The 11,569-nt window shown below is 39.7% G+C and overlaps 1 protein-coding gene across 1 annotated transcript; it reads right to left on the bottom strand.

Moving 5' to 3' along the window:
- Positions 1-8,309: 8,309 nt before the first annotated feature.
- On the bottom strand, positions 8,310-11,567 carry GTF2H5 (general transcription factor IIH subunit 5). Its single transcript, XM_083434324.1, has 3 exons — positions 11,466-11,567; positions 10,233-10,290; positions 8,310-8,961 (listed from the first exon to the last, which is right to left on the bottom strand). Exons 2-3 carry the CDS (start codon positions 10,265-10,267, stop codon positions 8,781-8,783), a joined length of 216 nt encoding a protein of 71 aa, XP_083290450.1. The 5' UTR covers positions 10,268-10,290; positions 11,466-11,567; the 3' UTR covers positions 8,310-8,780.
- Positions 11,568-11,569: the final 2 nt, after the last annotated feature.

The raw sequence follows: 11,569 nt of genomic DNA on the forward strand, positions 1-11,569 counted from the left end.
GGGCACCACAGAAATTTGAGACCCCCAAGTCTGCCGCTGGATTTATAAATCATTTAATCAATGTAGTATACATAATAAAATTTTAAAAACAATAAAATAAAAACTTAAAAGAAATGTAAGGTAAAGGTACCCCTGCCCGTACTGGCCAGTCGTGTCCGACTCTAGGGTTGTGCGCCCATCTCACTTAAGTGGCCGGGGGCCAGCGCTGTCCGGAGACACGAGGCCAGCGTGACGAAGCTGCTCTGGCGAGCTGGCACCAGCACAGCACATGGAAACGCCGTTTACCTTCCCACTATAAAGTGGTACCTATTTATCTACTTGCACTTAGGGGTGCTTTCGAACTGCTAGGTGGGCAGGAGCTGGGACCGAAGATGGGAGCTCACCCCGCCACGGGGATTCGAACTGCCGACCATGCGATCTGCGTCCCAACATTGTTATTACTAGCACCCTCATAACTTGCATTGCTCTGGAATTCTAATAAAACAAAAAATAAGTGCAGTTTTGAAAGTTTGAGTCCGCCTTCTTGATTCAAAATGGCAGGCAGTTGCATCCTCACAGATGAAAATCCACTCCTTGATCTCAATAACCATGCACATTTAGGTTACATCTTATAAGGGGTCCAAACACAGAGCGAACACACCACTCTGCAAAATGATGACGATTTAAATTTCTTACTTGCACTTCACCATAAGGTCCCAAGGCAGCTTACTGTGGTTTGTCAATGCAATATTAAAAAAACAATTTAAAACAAAGTACAGCCAGGAATAGGGTGGGTCCTTAATAATACACCGTATCTCTAAAGGCCAGGGTGAAGAGGTGCATCTTCAGCATTCGATGCATAATAAATTCAGACACAGTTCTGTGGAAATAGATTATATGTTTAGGTAGGCTTGCTGAAATAATAAAAAATGGAATTTACTAGAACGCATATAGCTTCTGTTCCAGCTAATTTAACTTTGAAGGAGAATTTCACTTTAAAATGACAAGTAAGAAATAACATGATGGGGACATTTTAATAATCGCTCAAATGCTGTCGACATGGGAAATAGACAAACTATTATCCTTTGAAGTTATGAGGCAGAAAGTCGCAAATGCCCTGTTGATGAATAAACTATTAATTCAAATAAGGTTCAGATACAGGTTTAAAACTGGTATGAGCTGTGGATAAAACAATAGATAGGTTCACAGACAAAGGTGCGATGGAAACCCACCTCACTCCCTGAAAATAAGGAGTGGTGTTTTTATTTGTATAGACATGTTATAGTTTGTATTATATTGAAAGTCTGGAGTGTATTACTGGTGTCTCTGTGCCCCCCCTCCCCCGCCCCCTCTACTTTGATATTTTAATACCTGTTTTCCGTGATTATTTTGTTGTATGCTTGATTTAGCATTTTAATAAAATAAAATAACCTGGTATGAGCACTGGAGTTAGAGAGGGTGTCTCTGGAGTGGAATGGATTTCTGAGCAATAGTTACACTGAAATTTAAATCAAAAGAAGAGCTGAGCTAGATCAGGCCAAAGACTCATCTAGTCCAGTATCCTGTTCTCTTCATGGCAAACAAGATGCCTATAGGGAGCCCACGAGCAGGGCCTGAATACAGCAGCATCACTCTTATAATAATAATTAAAATTTTATGCCACCTTTGCACACACAAAAATCATGCACAAAGCAACTTACAACAAAAAGAGCAGCAGTACGTCTCAAAAACGACAATCACAAAAAAAATCATACTAATAAAACGGCACTATAATAGCATATAAAACATCATACGAATAACATTTCAATGCTACAAATATAATAGCATAACAGTAGAAACAACAAGAGAGCTTGAGAGTTTCACCTTCCATGGAGAAATCCAAACCGACCCTCCCATGATGCTGCTCGCAGCCCCTTTCCTACAGTGGCATATTACAAGGCTTCCGAAAGTAGGGGTTTGGGATAGCTGGAAAGACCTTTCCCATGGTGTTGCTCGCAATCATTCCTTGCTAGTATTTCCCAGCAACCGGCATTCAGAAGGATACAGCTTCTTTCAGTGGTGGTAGAACATAGCCAACATGACTCGTAGCAACTGATAGTCTTATGCTCCTTAATCTGCTGAAAAAGTCTTAGTTATTGTTCTAGGTACAGTACTTGTTTTTGCTTTTTCAGGATATTGCTTGACATGTTGCAAAATCCTGTAAAATTGGTTTCAGCAAAGTCATGGTGGGATCTTTGCAGCAATAAGCAATGACAGCCTGGAGGAGATGTTGCATGTTGTAAATTGTCTTCTGTTAAAAAACACACACACTTAGCTCTCCTAACTCGTAGCATACATAATCCAGCACTGCAACTTTGTTGGATTGAACGACAATAAGCATAATTGAGTTTTGCCTTGATTGTATTATAATTCTTGCATAAACACCATCCCAGATAAAATCTGTTAGAGGGCAAAACTAGATTTCTCTTGGTTGGGGAATGAGTGTGGCATATTCACCATGGATCCTGTTTCCATCTCTCCTGTCCTACCTGCCTAGCAGCATCACACTAGTTTTTTTATATTTTATGCTCTTGGATTTTTCAGAGTCTTGGTATAAAACCTCACTAGCATACAGTGGTATCATGTTACCACATCTGTTGACTGTTGAATCCCAAGATCACCTTTTCTAATAACAGGAGAGTAATTTCCCTGACAAAAACAGTAACGTCAATACCATTCACAAATCCAGAAGAAAGTTGCAAATTTCAGAACAAATCATGTCTGTGGCACAGAATATCTACCATATTTTTTAATGGGAGTGATTTGTGAGTGCCCTCCTGTGAAAGCAACAAGTATTATCAGAAGCAGCTGTGAGTTGGTGTCAATCTAACAGTTGTTAACTGATCTGTTAAATGAAAGGAAGTGGGCTGTCCCTCAGTGAACATTTTTAAGGAGAGGCTGTAGTTCTGTCGTTCCTTCACTGAGCAAAGCTTGGACCAGAAAGCCTAAAAGGTCCCCTCCAACTCTATGATTTTATATAAGATATAATCACTTTGGATGGTATCAAATGCTACTCCTACTCAGAATTAGACCATTGAAATTAATAGACATGCATAACTTAGGGGTATTCATTTCAGTGGGAGGAGTTCAATACTGTATAGCGCTATGGCAATCGTTCTGTCAGCGCAAAAAAATTCAGGTTGCCAGACAGAACGATCCCCATCTCCTTCCATGCTTTTCTCAGGGTTCGCTTCACACAGCCAATTGCAGAAGGTGCATGCATAGAAGTGGGGGAAATCCCATTGCTCTAGCAGAAGTCCTTGCATAGGTTTCCACAAGAATGACGCATTAGTTGAATCCTGCACACGGAATCTACTGAGTACAACTCCATCTCTCCACAGTCTACTTGACACAAGAAATAGGAGCCCTATTCACTTGTTCCTCCTGTGTGTAGGAACCAGGGCTTTTTCAGCCGGAACTCAGTTCTGGCACCTCAGGTGGGTGCCATTGCCATTATAAGAGAACAAGGGTGAGTTCATGGTGAGTTCCGACACCTCTTTTTCTAGAAAAATAGCACTTGTAGGAACCATACAAAAGAGGTGAGCAGGATCTCATCTGTCTAGCCCGGCTGCTCCCAATATTACCATGGCCAACTGTCTGTGCTGAAAGAAAAGGAGATGCCCAAACACTTGTACACACATAGATTCTCCACATGTTTGGAAATCTCAATCGTGCAGAGTTCTTGAACTTGTGGAAAGCCTGAACATGCATCCAGCAGTACAGATGTAGGATCACCTTTCAAACATTGTGCAAACAACTTTAGTTGTTAAAGACATTACTCTAGTCCATGCACACCTTTGATCTATCATGCTTGTTAAAGCCCAAGCTTAAAAATGGGACACATGCAAACACTAGCCATGACAAATGATGTCAGCCACAAGTGGAAGTATTTTGAATCCTGAGAAATCTGGAAAGGCTACTCTTCAGCTTTTTACTCACTTCTTGTAATACCTGATTATCCGGATTAATGATTGCTGAGCTGAACATCCTGCCTCACCGAATTAGTTTCCTCTCATTTGTGTTATAAGCATAAAAATCAGTATAATACAGAACACGCACAATAGCAGTCTGTTCTTTCTTTTAAGATATATCTCACAGACCCATGATATCTAGAGTGAATTGGGATAGCCCTTTGCAGTTGCTCAGTTCAAGTTGTTACATCTGGATAATTATGCTGTAAACTGCCCTGTGATCTTTGGATGAAGGGCAGTATATAAACTTAATGAATAATAAAATAAAATAATAATTGTCTGAAATCAGCAAATTAAAATTTTGTATTACACCATTTAGCTCCACAATGGAGCTTCCAAATTAGCTAACTTTAATAAAGAACAAACACAAACAGAAAAAAGTGAAAAAGTAGAGAGCAACCACCAACAGCAAATACTGAAACCAACAAGCATCTAAATAAGAAATGTTTTTATTGACACTGGAATGTGCCAATTACACATTATAAATCAAGAGGGAATAGCTAGAATTCTCATAGGGAGCATTTCATAGTCCACATCTGATGTCATATTATGTCCAATGTGGAGTAGATGGGCTGGATTTGAGGACTTTTAGTGCTAAATTGATGTTAAATATATATGTATTTGGGGGGACAAAAATTCAGGCCTTTTCACCAAAATTTGAACAATGATACATACAGACCACCCCAAACACTGAAGATATACCCCCAAACTAGAAAAATGTCCCAAGTTGTAGTCATCAAATCTCTGATTCAAAATTCAAATTCAGAAATCTTTGAATGTCTGTTCAGTGACATGAATATTTGAAAGTGGAGACTTGTTTCCCCAACATTAGTTTCTGCTTTTAAAATAGTCCAGAAATGTACCCCATCATAGCTGAGAGGAGGCCTTCTTGATGCTCCACTGCTAGGTGAGATTTCTTACGTGGTGACATGGGAGGCCTTTTCGGTGGTGACACCCCATTTGTGGAATGGTCTCCCTCTTGGGATATAACTGCTGCCATCTCTTCTTTGGTTTTGTTCCCAGCAAAGTGAAGATACATTTATTTGCTCAAGCATTTGTGAAGTATTACTATACAGACTGTGTTAAGATATAGTTATTTCTGTGGTAGCTCTCGGTATTGATTTGTTAACTGCTCTCGTTTTATGGTATCATTAAGGTTTTTAAATGTTTTATTGTGCCCTAACCATAGATCATTTATGATTAAGGGTGGGCTAGAAATAATAAAAGAAACAAAATAATACCTTTCCTTCTCACCACCTGATGACATACTTGGGTGGAAATGCTATGCCACTTACCTGGGAACAAACCCCATTGAACTAAATGCTAATTAACTTCAGAGTAAACTTGCACAGGATTGCTCTGTTAGTGTTGCCTACTTTTATTATTGCCTTTTTTATATCATACTTTTCAGAGACATTGTTTCTTCTTTTACACCTGTATCAGCCTGGCAATATTGGCTGTGATCTAAATATGAGCCATTGGCCCTTCATACAATATCTAAATAGCAATAGCAATGTTATAGTGCCACAAATATTGGCCTACCTTCAGTGCCTCTCACTGTTAATATTAATATAAATAACACCCAAGCCTCCCAGAAAATGGCAGTAGTCACTAAGTGAAAAACTTCAAATGTTTTAATTCTACCAAGTCTCATGCTATGTGGAGTTTTCACTAAAGTGTTTTTCATCTCAAAGTGAGGCATCATGATGCAAGCTTGCTGCAATGGAGATAATACTCGGACAATAAACAATAAAAAAACGTATTTGTGAGGCTAGGGAACAAGAAAATCTGTTGAATATCAATACCTACAAATAAAAAGTGGCTTTCTGTAAACCAAATAGAACTGTAATACCAGAAACCGAAATGGAATTTACTGTTTCTGACTTATTTTTTGCCAGCAGGGGGAGACTTGCCTCCCTCGTAAGATGAGGGAGTTCCAGCTGCTCACCTCAATTTCCTTTGCTCAAGGTCCTTGGGAAAATCGGTTGCCTGGCAACTTCCAGCAGGGCAAGACTTCCCTCCATTATGGGCTGAGTTCTAGCTACTTGACCTATTCCCATGCCTCAGAGTTCTGGTAATCAAAGGGAAACACCAGGGAAGACCAAGGAGGGCAGGTAACGTTGCTTGGATAATCACGGCACCATATGAGGACACCATGTTACTTATACAAAAAGCAAAAAAAGAAGCTATGTTTGCCTATAAGATAAATTCCAAAGGCCTATCAAAAGGTCACAAAATAGTGTGCAAGCCTTTTGGTTCTCCAGCTTTTGTTATGTTGTCATTATGTATATTTTTCATGTTGAAAGCTGCCCTGAGCATGGCTTGAACTATGGAAAGGCAGCATACAAATAAAATTATGTATGTATGCATGTATGTGCTGTTTTATCAAGTTCAATGGTAAACAAAGCATGGTGGTGAAGCCACCTGTCTGCATGTGGAAGGATGAGAGGACGTAGCAGACATTCAAACAAGGCTCTATTGGGTGTTGTGCAGGTTTCAGGTTATACCAGTCTATCAGAAATTTAAAAACAGAATGGTCAATTCCCCATGTCTGGAAATACAAAAATAGCTGTTATCCTGCTATGTCTATTTATGTTTCTGATGCTACACTTGAGTGTGATTGTATTGTGCAAGTCCTTTGCAAGCTGCTTTGAGAGCCTCTCAGGGTCTCAGCAGGATGTAACTTCTCTGAATAAACACATTTCTTCCCATCTTCCTTTTATATAATAGATTAAAATCAAGCATCCTTCCACTATGATATCACTCATAATCAATACACATATATTGATTAGAGTAATTCCTGACTTTAAAGGCACTTATTTTGTTTTATTAAGTCTCACCTTGCCTACAAAGGGCTCAGAGCAGCTTATATATAATTCCCAACAGGCTCTCACCTGGACAGCTTCCAAGGATACAGATTCATCAGAAATGCATCACTGCATGTGCCAGCAGACCATTCTCTGAGCTGACAATGGAACATGCTCTTTTGGATATGATTAGTGTAGGAAGCATAATAAAAGAAATATGTGTCTCGGGTGACTTTCTATGTTCTTGTGTCGACTCTTTGTTCACTGCTCTTTTTTTTTTTTAAAAAAAAAAGATGGGTCATGCAGATGACTTCTTCGCCAAAGGTAAACAATTTCAGTGGAAAACCTGCTCTTGCCCCATTTCTGTTTGCATGCACCTCTGGAAGAGGTGCAGAAGTGTCTTCAGAGCATAGCATTACAGAAGCCAGCTGAACGGGAGGGGCTGGAAACAGATCTAGAACAGCGATGACCAGCTGCTTCATTCTAATTTGTGGGATGCTTTTTTGACCAAGGGGCTCAGAGTATGAGTATCACATATGCACTTTATAAATCCAACGTATATAAAGCAGGGAGGTGAGAGAGAGAGCACAAAAGGAAACTAACAGGGGAGGGGAGAAGGAAAACAGCATGAAAGCAGAGCCTAGTAGTGGGATCATGGACGCCACTTCCTTGCATGTAGTCCTGAAAGCTGGACAAATAATCTTATAGGCCAGCTGCTGCCTTCAAGCTGCTTGTGGGTCATTCTTGCCCTAGACAATTCCCTTGCACTGTGTCAGGATTCTCTTTCAATGCGCATGAGAAGCCAAAATTATTAAACTGGGAAAACAAGATTAATAAAACTCAATTTTAATTGCTTAAGCATGTTACCAGTGCTTGAAAAAGTGACAGCTCCTTCCTTTTTCCTGTATAAGTAATGAACTAACTGAAAGAAACCATGCATCTGTTTAAAATGAAATACATCTCAGATTTCCCACTCTCCTTTTATAAGGAAAGCAACAGGCTGGAGGGTAACTGTGTTGCATCACCATAAAAGCCACTTAGCAAGTGACATGATTTTAAATTAATGGGAAAACATCTGAATCGGTAGAAGCAGGTGCAAGTAATGCATACTAACCTTCTCAGTGACCAAAAGTTTAATTCCTTCCTGTTTTTTAGATTTCATAATCAGCTATAAAATCTTTATTGCACTCTATTTTTATACAATATTGTAAAAGCTTGAATAAAAGTTTCAAACTTCATTTCAGTAGGGTTCATAATGAACCCTATAAATCAAAAGAAGAAAATTCCTGGAAATGCTAAAAAATAAAAGCCTGACCAAACCAAGCACAAGAACACTTTCCAACAGTGCAATCTCTACTCAGAAGTAAATCCTACTGAATTCAACTGGGCTCACTCCCAGGTAAGTGTGCCTAAGACTGCAATCCTATACACAAACCTGATGAAACTTAAGTGAAATGTAGTTCTCTAAAAATGTGTAAGACAGAGCTATAAACCTGTTGAAAATTATTCAATGTTATGCAGGATTCATATTATTGTTTATTTTTCAAGGTCCATCACAAGAAATTTGGTAGTCTCCTTTGGTCCTGTAAAAAAGTTGCACAATCCATTAAAAACAGAAGGCATATGTGCTTTAAGGTTATCTTCCCTCTAAAAGGAAAGTTACAAAGAATAAACAATATGAACATTGATTTCCCTCACCCTCAATAAAGCACAGCCTAAAGTTCAAACAAGTAAACTCTAAAATCACTTGCAGTGGCAGACACTTTACTGGCTATCAGAAAACTATACTTCATAGTCTGTAACTACCATAGCAAGAAAATCAAAGAGAATTTTTGAACATACAATCTAATTAAATAGTTTATTTGCTATAGTGACTTTTGCTATTGAATCTCCACCAAATCTATTACCAGGAATATCTACACATAAAGTTTCAGTTCCACATTTATTGATTGTAGTTAGACACAGACAATTCCAGTCCCATTTTCTATTTTTGTGTAATGGGGAAAGAGTTCTGGTCCATTAACTCTCCCACTTTCTCCTGCAGGAAGTAAACCATCTCAGCTAACACAAAGACATGTGTTTCATCCAAGTCTTGTATGATGAACTTCTTCCCCAGGGCATTTGATTCATCCAAGTACAGCAGAAACTGCTTCATGGCTGGGTCACTGTGGAGGCACAAATAAAATGGTCACATCACATGATACTTTAACTGAATTAAATTTACACTCTTTTGGAATAACTGAACTATAAGGCAGCTCAGGAGTATGTTTTCAGGACTGGTTTGTTACTTACCTCTGTAGTCATGGAAACTGGATGGTCTTCAGAAGCATTACTGAAATCCCCAGAGTGCTCTAAAGTTATTACATAGCTGGTGAGCTTCAGAAAAAGAAATTGGGAGTGCTGCAGTTAAGACCCCTTTTGAAAGCCAGGAGTCTGAGCAGCTCTTTGAGCTTAACCTATCAAAATACAACTAAAATTCAGTCAAGCTGTTTATAATGTAAAAATCTGGCCTTCAAATAGGCTGACCTGGACAGGGAACACAATCATAGAGCTATGGTAGTAGGCATGATAGCTGTATTACAAGCAACAATACTTTTCAACTACAGGGGAAAGGAAATGTGGTATAACGGACAAAAATTAAAGCATAACATATTGCAGGGTGGTTCAACAATTTGAATGAAGATATTTATTCTGTACCTCAAGAGTCTTGGATTTAGGAAAGGCCATTTTTTCTAGTCTCCTACTTTTATTCATACTCCATGCCAATGATTTCATTCAGGAATTATAATAACCAGTTTCCAGTTTCACTTATGTCATTTCATTTATTATTGTTTATAAAATTTGTCCATCGCTTTAGCTTAGCCGGGGCAACCCAAAGCAACTTTCAACCAGACAGACAAACCCTCCTGCAAATAAATACATTAAAACCAAGAGGAAAATGAAATACACTTAAAACATCCTGCTCACTTAAAAAGGCAAGATAAAGAATAAAGGCCAGGTTACAAAGGAAAGTTTTTGCCTGGCACATAAAGATATATAATGAAGGTGCTTGGTGAACCTCCCTGATGAGAGCATTCCACAAACAAGGAGCCACCACAGAAAAGGCCTGTTCTCATGTTGCCACACTTTGGACCTCTCACAGAAGAGGCACCCAAAGAAGGGCTTAAGATGACAATCACATGGTCCAGGTTGATTCATAGGGGGAGAGGCGGTCCTTGAAATATTGCTGTCCCAAGCCATTTAAGGCTTTATAGGTCAAAGCCAGCACTTTGAATTGGGCCCAGAAACTGATTGGCAGTTAGTGCAGTTGGGCCAAGATTGGTATTATATGCTCAAACGGTCTTGCCCCAGTGAACAACCTGGCTGCTGGAATCTGCACCAGCTGAAGTTTCTGAACCATCTTCAGAGGCAGCCCTACATATAATGTGCTACTTACCATTCTATAAGTATTCCTTTCAAAACATTCACCATCTTCACAAAAGATTTTCAGACTCCTAAAGAAACCTATAAATAAAAAATGAGTAAAAATATATGTGTGACACAGCTTATAGGAGAAGAAATTTTACTGAAGTTTTAAGGCTTCAGTCCTATGGAGGAATTCAGGAAAAGCCTCATTGAAACCAGTTAGGTATTTTGCATGCAGAGAATTGCACTCTCAATCACCCTACAACTAGTAAAACAAGTTGCTAACGTTACACATTACTGGCTGTTATGAGAAGTTGCTGAATTACAACTTATTACTAAACTGAAAACTAGGGAGAGACCTGGTCTGAACAGCGATATTAGATTCTTGTCTCATTACATATGCTAAAGCTATTTTTGGTCATCTGCATACTATCCCTTGCTTCAACAGCATTACCATACCCATTGAGTCAATCACCCATCTTCTACTACCTCACCCCACCCTCCCACTATATGCTGTTATGTAAACTTTGGGGTGCATGCATGGCAAACCTGGAAGTATTTTAGTGGGTTTCGCCACACGCGCATGCGGAAACCTTGGGATCCGACCGGACCTCCGGAATGGATCCCATCCACAACCAAAAGTACCACTGTATAAGGGTCTCGTGACTTCTGTTTCAGTGTACAGTATCTGAAGAAGTGTGCATGCACACGAAAGCTTATACCCAGAACAAACTCAGTTGGTCTCTAAGGTGCTACTGGACAATTTTTAAATTAATTAATTTATTTACACATTAACACAATATGTAAACACGTACTAGCACTCAACATAGAATCACAGAATTGTAGCGTTGGGAAGGTCCATTAGGGTCATCTAGTCCCGATGGAATCTTTTGCCCAACGTGGGGCTCCAACTCACAACCCTGATATTTAAAGTCTCATACTTTACCTACTGAGTAAACATAAATAAAGTAAATAAAAAGTAATATTTTCAAAAAAGAAAGGGGGGGAGCTATCATTCATGAGCTAGAGGCTCAGGTTTAGAATCAGGTGGCGGGGGCAAATATTCGCACATTTCAGCGTTGGCCACCAGGCATCACATCAGCCTTTCTCTACACACAACACAACAAGACGCTACGCGAAGCAGGAAGAGGAAAACTGAGGGGAGCGAGGAAGAGGCCGCACAACTACTCTGGCCGAGGGAAAGAGCTGGCGGCGAACACGACAAACAAGGGGAAGCGGGGGGGAGAGAGAAACACCCTCTTACGTTTCACACAACCGGCAGCATCCCCTCGGAGGCGGAAAAATAAACCAAGGTATCGCCTCTCCAGCAAACCGGAAGAGGCGGGCGCAGTTTAAGCCGCCGAGCTC

This window comes from Podarcis tiliguerta, assembly GCF_965153285.1.
Source record: "Podarcis tiliguerta genome assembly, chromosome: 3".
In the NCBI taxonomy this organism is placed as follows: domain Eukaryota; kingdom Metazoa; phylum Chordata; class Lepidosauria; order Squamata; family Lacertidae; genus Podarcis; species Podarcis tiliguerta.